General features: G+C 39.5%; 1 protein-coding gene across 2 annotated transcripts in view; it reads right to left on the bottom strand.

Annotated features, from left to right (window-relative positions):
• The window catches only part of FCHSD2 (FCH and double SH3 domains 2), a 169,564-nt gene that overhangs the window by 131,704 nt on the left and 20,170 nt on the right, over positions 1-17,690 (bottom strand). For both annotated transcript variants that reach the window (XM_063127236.1, XM_063127237.1), the window contains one exon: positions 4,661-4,706. In XM_063127236.1, the coding sequence (XP_062983306.1) occupies positions 4,661-4,706 (46 nt within the window). The remainder of the gene's footprint in view (positions 1-4,660; positions 4,707-17,690) is intronic.

Genomic DNA, 17,690 nt, shown 5'->3' with positions numbered 1-17,690 from the left:
AAAAATAATTTCAGGAAAAAATACCTACTCCTCTGGCAAAGCAATGCATCAAAACTAATCTGTTGGCATCAAGACAAAGTCACTATTGAAAATTCAGATCTAGTACTACAAGAGCCATAGTCATGGACAATTTATACATATGCCACATTTTCCATAATACATTGTGCTCAGAGTGGTTCACAAAAAAACCAAATATAATAACTGCAATTATAATACAATATTAACTCAATTATAATTCATTTAAAACATCTCAAAAATGCAAACAAGCAGAAAGAATTTAAGCAGTTAAGAATATCCAGTGCTAACAATATTAACATACTTGCATTAAACAATTCACTAAACAATTCATGTTTTGAGGCCTAACATCATCTACATCAAATTCACAGCAAAAAAGGGAAATAAACTCCCCCCACAAGGCACTTCATATAGGCCATCCTCAAGTGGCAGAAAGAGGCCTTCCTTTCTCACACAAGTCTCATACCCTGAGCCAAGAAAGGGCCTCCTCATCTTCACAGCAGCTCCCCTCCTGGCTGTCTTTTGGTAGTAGAACACCAAGTGAGAGGCACGATGGGAAAAGCCTCACCCTAGAAAGGTAAGACTGGTAGTTCCATCTCTGAAACAAATCTGGTCTGAGGCTGGCCAGTAACCGGAGGGCAAAGGAAGCCTCACTTGTGTCATCCTGACTTTTGTGAAAGATGCGCAGCATACAAATACTTATGCCTTCTGTATCCAAATAATACTCATCCTGGCATATATTCACGTAATATTTGAACCCCTTGGTTCAGCCCTGCTCAAGTTTTAACTCACCAAGCTGAATGAAACCCTCCAGTGGATTGCATATTCATAGGATGCATTCACACATTATAGATGTTACCACCTGAAAACCTACACTTAAAGAGTCATCATGTGGAGAGTTATGATGGAGCAATTCCTGCCACTACTTCTTGAAATTACCTCTGGAAATAACAAGAAGGGAGCGCTTAAATATCAGATGTATGACCCCCCCCCCTTTTCAGCCACTATTCCCTAAGGCCAGCATGGACAAGCTTTCTATATTTACATCTGGATTATACAGTGTGCTCCCTATGCCAGCATTAGTAATTAATTGAAAAAGTGTCCCCATCTGCATTAACAAAAATAAGGCTATTTATGACAAGAATTTCTGCATATGAAATTTTACACTGAATCGCTTAAGATAAATATGACAATGACAGATGCAGCACTGTAGCCACCAGTATGGCCAGCTGGGCACACCCTCTACTTTTGGTCCTACAGTAACTCTTCTCTGCTGGTAGCAAATATTTGTCAGATTAGTAGCCTCTGTTTTTATTACTTGGCAGCTGGCATGCACCGCTTTCCTGAGCTGACTTGGCCACCCTTACATTTCCGCTCTCCCCCTTTTTCTTTCCTTGAGAGGGTAAAGCTAGAGCTGGCTGATAAAAGGCCTTTTATCGGCTTGAAACTAAACAAGCCAGCTACTGTACATTTAGAACCTTATATACTGAATACTTATTTACAACAGATTCAACTTAAACATTCCCCGTTTTCCTTAGCTGTCAACAGTTTCTGAATTTCTGCATGCCAGAAAGCACTACTTCTCACCTTGCAGTGAAGGAAGCAGGTTTCAAGAAGTTTACTATGCCTCTTATATTCCTTAGACTAAGAAAAGTAGCACCATTCAAACCATCATGCTCACTTATCCTTATATACAGCCAATGTATCCGGTAGAGTTTATTATAAAATCTTGCTCACTAAATCAGGAACTTCCTTTGAACGGTCAATAAAAACTTCACTCTAGTCTAAACTTACATTATTGTAACCAGGACCAATTTAATAATTCTACTAAACTTGTTAAAGAATGGTGTCCCAGCTGCAAGAGTGCTTTTGTCTGGAGAATGGACTTATTTTACCCAATTCATGTTCTATATAGAAACATAAGAAGAGCCATGCTGGATTAAACTTGGAGTTCAACTAGTCCAGCACTCTGTTCACACAGTCGCCAACCATCTGTTGACCAGGGACCAACAAACAGGGAACGATACAACAGCACCCTCCCACTAATGTTCCACAGCAACTGGTATATATAGGCTTACTGCCACTGATACTGGAAGCAGTGTATAACCATCAGGTAGTACATAGCCATTGATAGCCTTCTCCTCCAGGAATTTATCCAACCCCCTTTTAAAGCCATCCAAATTAGTGGCCATTGCTACATCTTGTGGAAGTGAATTCCATAGTTTAACTATGGACTGTGTGAAGAAGAACTTCCTTTTATTTGTCCTGAATCTACCACCAATCAGCTTCATGGGATGAACTTGGGTTCTAGTATTATGGGAGAGGGAGAAAAATGTCTCCCCTATCCACATTCTCTGTACCATGCATAATTTGTGTACTTCTATCATGTCTCCCCTTAGCCTCCTTTTTTCCAAGCTAGACAATCCCAGCTGTTGTAGCCTTCCCTCATAAGGCAGATGCTCCAGGCTCTTGATCATTTCAGTTGCCCTTTTCTGCACTTTTTCCAGCTCTACAATATTTTTTTTAGGTATAGTGACCAGAACCGTACACAGTATTCTAAGTGTAGTCACACCATAGATTTGCATAAAGGCAGTATGATACTGGCAGTGTTATTCTTAATTCCTTTTCTAATAATGCCTAGCATGGAGTTTGCCTTCTTTACAGCGGCTACACACTGGCTTGACTTTTCCCTCTCCTTCATCATTCCTATTGCTCAACATATGATAGTTGTCCTCTTATTTGGTGACATGGGAGGCTAGGGGCATTTTACTTCAACTGAGTACAGCCTTTGTATTCTGTGCCCTTTATTTATAAGGCTTAGGATGACAACATTCTGTCATTTCGTATTTGCTTTTAGCAAGATGCAGTTGGCACAGTACTAGAGAATTCACATACAACAATACATTTATTTTTTAAAAGAGCAAGAAAAAGTTTACTATTCCTGTTTAATAGGAAAAGGTAGTAAGAGGCTCACTTGCCCAAATCTTGGCTTGTGGTTCAAACAAAAGGCTCCAGTATTTAGTCAGTATGTGACATTCAATATATCACTCAAATATGGCAACCGGCTCGATTGATAACTGGCAAATAGAGGAAGAAAAAGTGGAGGCAATGACAGACTTTGTATTTCTAGGCGCAAAGCAGCCTAGACGCTGACTGCAGCCAGGAAATCAGAAGACATTTACTTCTTGGGAGGAGAGCAATGACAAATCTCGATAAAATAGTTAACAGCAGAGACATCACACTGACAACAAAGGTCCGCATAGTTAAAGCAATGGTATTCCCCATAGTAACCTATGGCTGCGAGAGCTGGACCATAAGGAAGGCTGAGCGAAAGAAGATAGATGCTTTTGAACTGTGGTGTTGGAGGAAAATCCTGAGAGTGCCTTGGACTGCAAGAAGATCAAAGCAGTCCATACTCCAGGAACTAAAGCCAGACTGCTCACTTGAGGGAATGATATTAAAGGCAAAACTGAAGTACTTTGGCCACATATGAGAAGAAAGGATACCCTGGAGAAGATGCTGATGCTAGGGAAAGTGCAAGGCAAAAGGGCAAGATGGATGGATGATATTTTGGAGATGACGGACTCGACCTTGGGGGAGCCAGGGGTGGCGACGGCCTACAAAAAGCTCTGGCGTGGGCTCGTCCATGAAGTCACGAAGAGTCGGAAGCGACTGAACGAATAAACACACATTCTTGGCAAACTACATTTCTCCTCAAACTGGTACAATAACTCTTCCCCTAACTTCATAACAAAAAAATCTGAAGGTAGATGCTCAGATTGAAAGACAGCAGAAGAGGTGAAACAGAAGAAAAAATGTAACAGGTCTGACAGAACAATTGGCTGCAGACATTATACATGTAGCCCCTGTCCAAATCAATGAAATAATTGTGGATATGTTGCAGAGACAGAAGCAGAAAATCCATTGATGTTCACCTAAAGAACTGATGGTCAGAATCTCAAGAAAACACAGACACTTGCACGTATATGAACAGCTCAGTTACACAAATTCAACTATTCTGGTTTAATTTAGTGTATCTACACAGCAGTTCTAGAAGTATTGTTTATAAGATTGACGATATTCTTAATCATTCAAATAGGATGTAATGTGTAAAGGGTATCACAATCCTCACTCAATTCATCCTTTTAAAAGATCCTGTGAAGCGGGTCAATATTTCAGTTTCATAGATGGGAAACTGATGCAAAGACACAATCTGTTGTCAAGGCTATCCATTTACTAATTTCCCTGTGGAGAATGTCTGAAACATATCGGTTTGTTTCAGAAGTCCAAACCCACCTCTCTATGCACAACACCAGGCTGGCTTGAGTAAGATGTGCGGCACACTGAAGGCTGAGAGGCAGGACTGGATTATGCAACTCCAGCCCTTGTGCACTGGCAGCAGTAATCCCCAACGACTAGCATGAGGCCAGGGGATGAATCAACAGCAAGGGCCTGTATGACAACATATTAATGGAGCCATGAATGGTAGCACCACTGCTTGTCTTTTCTGGGTACTGTCTTGTTGGTAAAGTCAATATCAATGTGAAGTTTCGGGGATGGGGGGGAGGAAGGGGGAGAATTGGGCTACAGGAAAAGAATACCTGTTGGGATACATGTTAACACAGAGATTTATTATGTGACTTACCTGTGCATATTCTCTCTCAATTGCAGCTTTCTTCAGACTGAATGCCCTGCAAGAAACATGAAGGAAGTGTCATTAAAATGCACAGAGCACTATAGTGCAAGTCCAACTGATCTACATTTTGCAAGGATTCTACATGAGCCTGGTTCAAACACTTTGTAGATTTGCTCTGATTGATATAAAAAAAAGGAAATACAAGACAGACACTATTTAGGAATTTCAACACATGCAGCTTACAGCCTCAGAACAACTTCCTCTCAAGTTTTTTAAAAGGACAATTTTCAGAGATCCACTGTAAAAATTGCTTGTTGCAATCTATCAAGATTTACTCGGCAGTGTCAGATTCTGAACAAATTTTAATCAACACAACTGAGCTACACATAGGCTTTCTAAAAGCCACTGCTCTGATTCAATGTTCAATATACTTGGATAACTTTTCTGAATGCAGAACTCCAAACTACTTTTCAGGAACTGTGTTGCACCAGCATAGATCTCCTTATGGTGGATTGGAGAAAGTCTCAGCATATTGTTGGGCATCTGGGTGTCAAACAACCAGGCAGTGGAAGACAGGGCTAGGCTTGAGCATGATTTAGACCAGGTTTATTCTCAATGTAATGGCGATTTGTGCAAAGAAACAGAAAGAAGCACTCAGTTTATTTTCATTCAATTTCTCATTGATTATCAGCGTGAAGCATTACGCTGATAATGATTCACGCTGTTAATTACCTACACACTGATCAAAGGCAATTCCAGAGATTACAGCAGCAGTGGAGCTATTGATTAAAAGAGAGGTCTGTATTTATTTTATAATCACATCATACAAGCACCATGAACAAATTGTGCTAGAAACAAAGCTTCAAAGTATTTTTTGTAATGCCTGAAGAAACCTCAGACACTTCTCCCCAAACCTCGTTTTCATCACTTGACTACAGCAGCCAATGATGACTTGAATTTGTGAATGGGCCATCACAGATAAAACATTCCTATCACCACATAAACAATGTTTTTTCAATGGAGTTGGATCACACAATCAGCTGTTAATCATCAAGTGTACAGTAGACAGATCAAGTGATTAACTTACATGAACTAGTCATGAAAAATCAGTGTAGCTTCCATTCCTCAAAGGATTTGGAAATAGCCTAGTGGTGGCCTTTTTAAAGTTGTGATATTTTACAAATTCTGCAGTGTAATCCACCTTGAGCCCCCAGGATAAGTTAGGGTAACAAATAATATAGAACCTAGTCTTAAAGTGTGCCATATTTGTGCTTTCCTCGCAGGAATCAACAGAAACAATCACCATTAGTTTATCTGTTTAATTTGCAACCTACAAATAAAACAGTCCTAGAAGAATGATCAAAGTACAAATGCTCTTCATTCATGTTCATATTCTAAATTTTTTAGCTTTCAACAAATTCAGTTGTTTTTGCCCAGTGACGCCCAAAATATTCCAAGATATTAAAATCCCCAGTCCATAAAGGTAAAACCAAAGATGTACATATGTCCAAAAGCTCTTTTACAACTGTTGAGAATTAAACTGTCGAAAATTAAACAATGTGTACCTGCCCGAGATTTGAATTCTGTGGGAAGAGCCCTTCTCTGCGTCCCACCAATGCGAGACATACATTATGGTGGGACATGGGATAGGGCATTCTTTGTGGTGGCACCTCGGTTGTGGAATACCCTTAGAGGCCTGACTGGTGCCGACACTGACTTCATTTCAATGCCAAGTTAAAACATAGCTTTTAATCAAAGCCTTATTAAAGTTCAAGATTGGACACTGTGGCTGATTTTCCCTCTGTGATTGTGTGGACCTGCCCAAGAGCTAGTATTTAGGCTGGGTAAAGTCATTTTCATGAGAAGAAAAACTGAAATGAATCTCTGTATTTGATTGGTAGGTAACTTTCTTTTTATGAGACTGGAAGCGCAGGTTCAGCATGCTTGTTGTGATGAGATTTAATTGCAACTATGTGGTTTTCAAAATGAGAGAAAAATTAGTATTTTACTGATTGTCTTTTAAAAAAATACTCCTGTTTAATTTTTTAAATTCCATTCTTGCCAGAATTATGGAAGAGCAAGCATTTAAAAAATATCCAGAGTTGTTTAATTTACCTAAACTACATGGGTCATAATTAAGGTGGGTTTTTTTTGGGCACAGAACATTCATTTAACACTGTACACAGCCCTGCCCATAAACCAACACTAGCAATAAAGCCTAGCAGGAGGCAGGGTTGTTCCCCCCTCAAGAAGTAGATTTGAAAGATGGAGTTATTCATGCTTGATTATTCCCACACAAGTCTGCATTGTATGATTCCCCCTTCAAGAGATTATCCAAGCCACACTACAGGAACTAGTAAAACAGCTATGAGGCTTCCTGCTACAACCTTGGAGAAGCCCAATACCCTTTAAGACAAGGATGCGGAATCTGCAACACACAGAAGGCCCCATCTGACAGTGGAGTGGTCCCACCCACTGTGGGCATGTGGCCCCGAAATGCTTGGCTGGACCGATTTTTCTCTTGGTCCCCACCAGTGCTTTAAGAGGTTTTTTTAAATTATTTTTTTCTTGTTGAAATTTCAGCAAAAAAAGATGAAAAGAAAATATATATATAGCAACATATATTTGTATCTATCCATTTCAATGCATGCTTTTGAAATGTGTATTATATGAAAATACATATATAATTCTTTAAAACATAAAAATAGCCAACATCTGTTGGGAACATTTATGAAGTGCTGATTTTTATTTATATTTCCCAAAATAATAACCTGAGTCATATTACAGAAATTGGCTATAAGTATTCTGCACTTCAAATTAGTTACTTTGAAATTCATTCAACACCCCCTTAAGAATTTTAGCTGCTCAACTTGGTTGAAAATTTTGCATGAAGTATTAAGCCCAGTGACATATACAATTGACTCTCTTCCAAATTAGTTTGTCCAAAGCCAGGAAGTTATTTGTTCTGCAGAAGCAGTGTACGTTTGCCTCTGCCCCCCCCACCCCGCCCACCAAATTCAAACAAGATGCTATCCCCTCTTATGACAGCAGGATGCACTAAGTAGTTGCACAGAGTCCATCTCAACAGAAACAGAAACATACTTTGCTTGTCCCCTGTCATCAATACCAAGTATTATGCTTGCAAATCTTGCTCTGTACTGATGTTATTCCAATATATAAAGAAAAAATCTCAAGTGCCCAATATTTAATGGCAGCATGGATTAGCTATTACACTTTTGCTGTTTTATTTTCAAAGAATCAACTTCGGGAGAAGCAATACTGGAGATTGACAGTACCAGCCTTTTATGCTCTTGCAAGGTTTGTATTTTCTCCAGCTGTGTTACTGACATCCCCTAGAACAGTCATATACAAAGCTTTTTTTAACCTCAGGACAGTTTATACAGGAACCCTCTTATGACATCTAGACATTTATTACAAAAACATCAAGAGAAACAAGATTTAAAGAGTCAGATTTCCCAAGAGTAAAGTATCTCTGCTTGGAGCAAAAAAAAAAAAAAGTCACTGATCTAAAACTTTTACTTGTCTTATCTTGAGTAATCTGACACACCACATTTGTACAATGTCAAGAATTTCAGATTTAACAGTTTAATTCAAGCGGGGGCTGGGGGCTGTTTCATTCACCACCATTCTAGGGAAGAATGTTTGGCATTATATATTAACAAAAGCCTTCTGTAACACTCATTAAAATCCTGGAAAGACCTTATTTGCCTGCACAAAAAAACCCATCTGTTATGCATTACACACATGTATTCATAACTGCTGTTTTATATGCATGTCTTCGACTTTAATAATTATTACAAAGGGAGACTGAAGTAAAATGCATTTTCCCCTGACATTTTCATTTTGTTTCTCAGGCAGAAGCTAGTGTTTTCAAGTAGGTTTGTCAAGGAAGAACATTGGTCTTATCAGAAGTATTTCTGCAGTGTTTCCAAAGCTTAGCTTCATTTGTTTCAACAAGAGCACACAGTGAAAGTAAAGATGTTACTTTACATGATCAAGGACAGGATTTAATATAAAATGGTTGTCTTAAATAATTCATCTTCTATTTTTTAAAAATATTAATTGAAGGTATATATCTCTCTTCAGGCATTTCCACAGTCATAGAATCATAGAATAGTAAGAGTTGGAAGGGGCCAATGTGTGGGTGTTGGGAGAAGTTGTTAAATAGAATCCAGGGGTAGGCATTGCTTACAGTGCCCTGTGGGTGGAGTGTTGACACTAAAGGCATCCAAACACCAAACTCCATGCTTGCTTTTTTTTTAAAAAAAAACAAACCACACACATCCAAACTCTTGCAAAAATAAAAACAAATCCAATTCATACCATTGCTTTATTAAAAGCTTTCATTTTTGAAATGGATTATGCATAGTGATGGCAACTGAATAAAAAATGTTCTGGTACAGAATTTCTTGTTTTCTGCATTGTTTTTAGGCCAAGGCAAATTCTTCAGGTAGGAGTTTGATAAAGAACTCATTAGTCTGGAATTGGATTGTTGTGACTTTGGAACAGCGGTCTCTGCCCACAACTGTTCCCCCTTAGGAAGTAGGTTTGGCCTTCTCACTACCTATCCCTTTAAGATTTGCCAGGCAAACAGTGGCCCCTGAGACAGGCCTGTCAAATTGGCAGGCCCTGAGCCTTAGCTGTAACATACCAGTCTTGTGTTTCAGCCTGCCAAGTGCTTAATTTATGCAGCCACAGAAAAACGTCAAAATAGGTTTTGCAGTCTCTGTCATGCAATTTGCAGGTGAATGTGGCTGATGTACCATAGAAAATAAGCATCTTTAGGTTTGCCAATTCTGTCCTGAAAGACATTCTGATCAATGCTATCACCCTGGAAGAGATGCTTAGAGATTGCCCCTTCCCACAGAATTGGGTGAGGTGAAGAGATATACACACATCAACACACACACACACACACACACACACAGGCTGGTGTAGAACAGAGGTGGAGGGCATGAATGAAGATTGCAGACCGCAACAGCCAGATAAATGCCTAGTGTACATCTGAGTTAGGTTGAGAGTAGAGGGAGATGCATGCATATGTGCAGATAAAGCAGGGACAATTAAATAACCTGTTCACATAAGCTGAGCAATTAAGACCACTACTGTCCCCATTCCTACATTCCATTTGAGTCTCCTGTCACTTTCTACAAAAAGAATACTAGGAAAGGACAGAGGTAGCATAGAAAAAGATAGCTGCAGAGTTAGAGGCAGGGAAAGTGAGACACTGATGTGATAATTTGAGGGTTGTTTCCCCCTCCAACAAGTGATACCACCTGAATTCAGCCAACACAACAAGCTGCACCTGGGCAGGTAATTAGGTAAATGGCACCCAGCATGTGCCATGGCTTAAACAAGCCACTGTGGCTTATTTAAATTGCGGTGATTGTGCAAACCAAGCTTCTGCCTTTTTAATCTGATGGGAGTGGAATGGGTCCTTTTTTTGAGGAGATGTGCTTGCCATAATGTAACTTAGGTTTTCCTCAAATATACATAATTTGGACATCACAGGGCAACAGAGAAGCTAGCCGGTATATCCATGGGAATCCCCCTAACATACAGGAAAATGCATTACTTCCCCTTTATACATAACTGTTGGGGAAACAAATATTGTGCGGTCTGGCTTTTGTATGAATTATTCTTCCTAAAATCATAACACATCTGCAAGATTCAGGATGAAGTAGAGTGACTGCTGCTTAAATGAACGGAAAAGCCTATCCTCAGAGTGTTGGAGTTCATTGTGTTTTTTATTGCTTAAGTCTGTTTTAACACTATATATCAACTTCTGCCTTACACTACCTTAGGAACCCCTTTAATGCAACTAAAAAGCTCTTAAGGCAGTTAACATTAAAGGGTAGGGGGGGAAAGTATATAAATTAAAAATGAAAGTTATAAAAACACCACTTAGCTTACCATAGTTTTCTCCATCACAGTATCATGGATGTCAACAAACAGGGGGGAAAGTCAAAGCCCTTTCTTCCCCCTTATGCCTATATTCACTAAGTGGAGAAGGCATAAATATATTTGAAACCATGCATTTGGGAGATGGAGGGGAAGAAATTTAAGCATAACCTTTATCCCTGCTCAGAATTCCCTCACCCCACAGAAAGCGTGATTTTGTGTTTCCTTTTTAAGGCATTAGGGCACTGAAGACTTTCAACACAGATGGCCAACATTTTTGGCAAGTGTGCACCAGTCCAGTACTTACACAGCTCCACCCACCCCTGACTCTTTCAGTACTTTTGCTTCTAGCTTTTTTTTTTTTTTTTTGCACTGGGGTAAGGGGAATACACGGCAGCATAACACAGTTGAAACACAGAAAAAAAGCTTGTAAGTCTGACTGACCCATTAGCACTGTAGTTCTAAAGGTGGTCTCAGGAATACCACAAACTCTGCCAGTGACATTTGTAGCATTTATGTTGCAGGTTGATCACCAATGGCTGGGGTCTCTACTCATTTAATAGGTTATCTGAAAGTAGTATATTGCAGATGAACTCAAAAATTACTTGTTTTAACTGTGAGATGTCATATAAGACGTTACGGATGAAAATAAATAAATAATAAACAGAAAAATGTGAATTGCTAATTCCTTTAAAGCCAAGTTCACATGTATGTAAATACCTACTGGTTGCATCCATTACTTCATTTCTGATGAGGCACAGAGTCAATTAAGCTCTCTCTCCCATAGTAGAACAACTTTTAATGCTTCTCAGAAGATCATGAAAACTTAAATTTGGCACAGCTGCCAGCACATCCTGTTTCCATTACCCTCATGGGTTTCAAATTCATGGGTAACTGAAATTCAATGCGGTAACCAGGTCAAGGTTGTATGTTTTGAGAAAATTAATGTGGAGCAGCAAGTAAAAGGTAATAAAGACATCTAGCTGCAGTGGAAAGCAAAAGCAAAGCTGAACACAATTGGCATTGTGATGGCCTTCTCGTGCATAATAATTGTATGAAACAACCTCACTCGGCAAGCAGTCTTTAGAGTGCTATCCTCCTAGCAGTTAGTCTGAAATGTCCACACTGGCATTCTGCCTCTGGTACAGCTCCACAGCCAAATGCTTGCAGTTGGAGAAAAGAAACTGCAGGGGCAGCTAGACCTTAGCTTGAACCTTTTATCATACTGTTTACTTCTCCTTCCCTTCAAACTTTTCTCCATGCTCCCCCAAGACCTTTGCACAGGGCTAAAAGCAGGGGACCATCTTTGAAATCTCTCTCTCTCACACACACATGCATATGCTACTCTTGAGTCAGCAATTCAGGAAGAGAACTTCCTAATGGGTATCAAAGGAATTTATTCTTTTATGACTTGTGAGTTTTTCCCCACAGCATTACTATAATATCAAGTGAAAGTGACTAATGGAAAAATGTATTTGCCTCATTTATGGTTCTAAGACAATAAAAAGACTGCAAATATATGATGATTTACTAACAAAGGAAAACTCCTCTAATTCTGTGATCTAGCTGAATACAAAGCATCTCTTATTTTCCAGGGGCTGAAGATTTTCCAGTGACTTAAAGTCTTAGAATCTAACTTTTTCCAACGCAAGTCATCACCCCACCCTTATCCTTATGTACTTAAAAGTGCGTATCTACGTTTTTCTTTTAAAAAAACGAAAAACCTTCAAGGAAGAGGAAGTATTAGTATCATAGGCAGTATGCATATGTATATCAGTTGCTGGGGAACATGGGTGGGAAGGTGCTGTTGCACTCATCCAGCTTGCGGGTTTCCCATTGTCAGCTGGTTGGCCACTGTGTGAACACACTGCTGGACTCTGATCCAGCAGGGCTTTTCTTATGTTCTTCGTTACAGACCGGACACCCGCCTTGGACCAAGAACTTGCTACTCACTCCAGCACATAGAGCCCCATATCAATGAACCTCATGTAAATGACATACCACCTCACAATCCATTCATCATTATATCTACAAATAGTGATTTGAGTCTTCCTGTGATCATGGAACTGAAGCCAAAACGGCAACACCCAGATACAGGAGAGGCATGAGCAGACATGGGGTAACCCTGAGATTTACTGATGTGCAAAAAAAAAAAAAAAAAAAAAGGAAAAAAGGGAAGTAACCTCTTGTGCAAGCACTGAGTCATTACTGACTCTTGGAGGGACACCAGCTTTCATTGACGTTTTCTTGGCAGGCCTTATAGCGGGGTGGTTTGCTGTTGCCTTCCCCGGCCATTATTACCAAAGAAAAGCTGGTTGGGGGGGGGGGGGGGGCAGAACCAAGTAGCCACACAGTAATTTAATGGCATGTAATAATAAGTGAATGGGAAGTGGGGGTGGGTGGGTTACAACACAGCGGAAGGAGGAATAGGATAGAAGATGAATCCTGATAAGATGGAAGCTCTGTGGATTGGTGGTTCCCGAGTCTGGGAATTGGGTAAGCAACCTGTTCTGGATGGGGCTGCACTCCCTCTGAAGGAGCAGGTGCGTAGCTTGGGAGTACTCCTAGATCTTACCAGTGCAGATCACCTGTATCCTTCAATGAATGTATAGGACTGCACAAGTTGCAACAGGCCTCCACAGACCACTTAAGGTGAAAGATTCTAATATGCTTGCAATGTTTGGCAACAATCTTCTGTTAATATCAAGCCTTCCTCTCTCAGACTGAGGAAATTAAATGGGAACTTCAATCTATGTTTATTAAAGGTTAACAGTGCACAGAAAACATAAACCCAAAGGCTCCAAAAGCAGAAGGAAAATTTAAAACAAACAAACTTCGGGATTAGTTGTTGTTGTTGTGCAATGTTCTGGCAAATATTTTTTCTGAAACTGCTGCGAACTGAAAGGAGTGAAGCTCACTTGTGGAAAGAGGCCATTTCTCTGGCCTGCTGTTTTACTGCAGTTTCATTTCTGGATGCCGACCTTGCTCTTTTAAATGCAAAGGTTTTGCTTGTCAACTCTTCTAGACCATTAACTTTTGAAATTTGCCTCAAAGGTCTTTGAGATATAGTTTTAACCGTAATAAAAAAAAATGCACTGAAATATTATTTTCCATTTGTTCCCATACTTCAAAGGTCATGTTGACTTTTCATATGTAAAGTTTTACAAGTATGTTTTGTGATCCCAAATGCAAACAAAAAGATCTACATTGAGAAATTATCTATCCTTCCTGTTGATTCACGTTTTGTTATGCAAGAATTATTATATAACTGAAATTGCCTCAGGTTTGAAAGAATAACCACCACTTTAAAAGTGCATGAGACTGCTCTTTTTTGCAGCCAAGGGAATATGCTGCTTATATGCTGTTTATATCTGTACCTCAAATATGTACAGATTTGATATTAAACCATTTATTTTACTCTAAAAAATCCACGAAGTTTTAATTTATTTATTTATTACTTTTTTTATACCACCCAATAGCTGAAGCTCTCTGGGTGGTTCACAAAAAAGAATAAGTCCAATTAAGAAGTCCAATTATTTATACCTAGGATAAGAAATGAAGTTCTGTCTTCATTCTGCTGCTCATCCTAAAAGCAAAGCATCTTTACATAAGATATTGGTTAACCTGGTATCCTACAGATGTTTTGGACTACAACTCTCAACATTCCTGATCACTGGCCATGCTGGCTAGGGCTGAGATGAAGTCCAAAGCCTGTATCAAGTATGAAGTCCAAAGCCTAGTATCAAGTCTGGTGGATACTAGGTTGGGGAAGGCTGATCCTGGGATTCCTATGTGCTTGGGTCCTGGATACCTAAGCACTCGCCTTTCTCCTGTGTCTCACCATTGGCAGACTCGCTCTCAGGAGCAGGGTGCCCTGATGGTCCCCCGCTACAAATTGTAATGTGCGGGGGTCAGGGCTTTTTCAGTGGCTGGCTCCCAGTTATAGAATAATGTGCCACTGGAAATTAGACAGGCTCCCACTCTCAATTGCTTCAAACGCCTTTGTAAGGCATTTTTATTTTCACAAGAGTTTGGGGAGGGGCTGGTTTAAATTGGGTTGAGGGCTTTTAATGGTTTGCGGGTAAGGGTTTTAATGGAATTGTCTTAATGTGGGTTGAGGGTTTTAATGGAATTGTTTTATATGTTATTGTAAAGCGCCTCGATGCCAGAAATGGTGAGGCGGCGCTATAAAAATGCTTTAAATAAATAAATAAAATAAAAATAATATGTGGAATCCCAATTCAGTTTCTTAGAAAGGTGGTATACTATTTATTTATTTGTTTGTTTGTTTATTACATTTATATACCTCCCCATAGCCGGAGCTCTGAGCGGTTTACAAAAGTTAAAAACAATGAACATTAAAAACAAATATACAAAAAATTAAAAGCATAAAAACAGCAATATCCATTTAAAACAGGTATGCTGGGGTCAGTTAAAAACTCAGCATATGTTGTTAAATGCCTGGGAGTTATACTAGTTACATTATCAATTAATCCTGGGATAGAACGTCCTTAATTCAGCCATTATCTTTACACTGTGGCTCAACCCAAAGCTTCAGCCTACAAGACATGTATCTATTCTTCTTACCCGATTGAAATTTACTACTGATACACAACCATATGACACAGGTGGCAGTCAATTACACTACAGTAAAGTTCTAACTTGATTTTATAGCCTTACCAGATGCAATCAAATTACTTTTCTAATTTATGTATACAGAACGTGTATGATCTAAGATTTTGCAAGCAGAAATCATATTCTATTGTCTACACACCATCTGTTTTTAAGACTCACAAATTCTATATTAAGCCTAACCCCATAAGCATGAACACATGTGTCAACACTATGAAGAAAAATATATATTCTAGACTGCATCACTGTGTCACACAGTGTAAGCTACATACCATATACAGTAAGGGATTAGAATGAGTTGCCATTAGCAACAGAGCTTTTAAAAAATCAGTTTTGGGCATCTAGAATTCCCTTAGCAATAGAAATGGTAAATCCTAGGCAGCAATTCTGCTTTCATCAGGAAGACACTGGGGTACACCAAAAGCTTAAAAGAACATTGCATCCCAGACACAATAGAGTACCAAGACTGATGGCTTTTCCCATGGGGGTGGGGGGAGAAAGGTAACCATAGAATAGCCTGCAGGAAAATCAAAGCTGTTAGTATCAGCTGTGCTCCATTTTATACACAGGGAATAGTCCTTACGCCAGAAATGAAAACTAAATGCTTTGACTGGCATTTGCTATTAGTAATCACTTCATCTAAGAATTAAGCTTCCTCTTATGTTTTTCATTGAAACAAGCACAAAATTAGACTGAGAAATTTCTACAAAACCAATATGTTTTGCTCATTGTGTTTCTGTCCTCATATGAATTAGCTAAACTATTAACAAAAATGGCAATAACAATCCAAGGGTACAGCAAATAGGTTTCCTGTAGCTATGTTCACCATAAAAAACTTGGGGGACTACTATGGTATCCCTTCATAGAACAACCACATATTTAACAGTAGAATTTAAAACCTAAGAATTTTAAGATATTGCGATTATTTTAATATTGTAATGGTTTTATATGCTCTTTTAACTAATTTTATATATTATATTTTATTTGGTGTTGTTCCCCACCTTGATCCAGAGAGAGAGGCGGGTAATAAATATTATTATTATTATTATTAGAACCTAAGCAACTGTTTTGACAGTAACATTTATTAATTATAATGGGTACCCAAAGCCACTGAAGTGATATTCTCTGCAAATGCTACTTCCAACTCTGGAGGTTCACCAGAGTATTTCAGAATCAATATAAATTTGATGTAAGCAGCCATGTATTCACTGGAAAGGGGCAAAAACACTCTTGCCAGTTCCACCAGACAATACAATTGGCTATTATAGAACATGACTGGATTCAGATGGTATACACATGGTATTTAACCCACAATGAGTTGTCGTCTTGTACAAATACAGGGAGCATGGGTTATGCGAGGGTTAAACAAACTAAAACAGAAGACCATGGGTGTTCACATGACACAACAATCCATGAGCGGCAGTTATATATTCAAAATGGCGGCCTCACATGCCCTGCATGTACCACAGCCTCACCATGGCTTCAATAACCCACACTGGGCTGTCATTTTGTGCAAACTACCCCCACATTGTGTTGAAGAATCAACCTGGCTTCTGCAGAAGTGTCATGCTTCACAAACCTTTTACAGTTCTTTGAGAGGCCAGCATACAGATAGGAGTAATTTGGGACTTCCAAACCACTTTTGATAAAGCTCCTCGCCAAAAGGCTTCCAAATAAACTTAGCAGTCATGTGTTAAGTTGATGGATCCTTCTATGGATCAGTAACAAATTTAAGAAGTTGAAAGCGATAAAGGGCTATTTCTCACAAAAGAGGGAAGAATAGAGTCTGCACTGGGATCAGTGCTTTTTAACTTGTTTATAAATGATCTGCCTCAGTTCTTCAGACTGCCTTCCTCAACAAGTCAGTTCAGGCCTATTCACCCTACTTCTTCCTCAATGAGGACAGACGGTACACTATGTTCAACATCTAAGGTCCTCCTCTGGGTGCCTCCTCCGAGGGATGCTCAGAATTCATCCTTGGAATGAGGATGATCAGGGGTCTGGAAACAAAGTGCTATAAGGAGAGTCTGAAAGAACTGGGTATGTTTACTTGAAAGGTTGTCACACAAAGGAGGGCCAGGATCTCTTCTCAATCCTCCCAGAGTGCAGGACACAGAATAACGGGCTCAAGTTACAGGAAGCCAGATTCTGGCTGGACATCAGGAAAAACTTCCTGACTGCTAGAGTAGTACAACAATGGGACCAATGACCTAGGGAGGTCGTGGGCTCTCCCACATTAGAGGCCTTCAAGATGCAGCTGGACAGCCATCTGTCAGGTATGTTTTAATGTGGATTCCTGCATTGAGCTGGGATTGGACTCAATGGCCTTATAGGCCCTTCCAACTCTACTATTCTAGGATTCTATGAGTTCGGCACTTCTTGGTGGAGTCCCCCCCCCCCTGAGTTATGGAATGATCTCCCCAACAAGGCCCATCTAGCACCATCATTGTTATCTTTTCATGGCCAATAAAGCATATTCTCTGCA

This window comes from Elgaria multicarinata, chromosome 5, assembly GCF_023053635.1.
Source record: "Elgaria multicarinata webbii isolate HBS135686 ecotype San Diego chromosome 5, rElgMul1.1.pri, whole genome shotgun sequence".
Taxonomy (NCBI): domain Eukaryota; kingdom Metazoa; phylum Chordata; class Lepidosauria; order Squamata; family Anguidae; genus Elgaria; species Elgaria multicarinata.
This window is presented reverse-complemented; position numbering and strand designations above follow the sequence as displayed.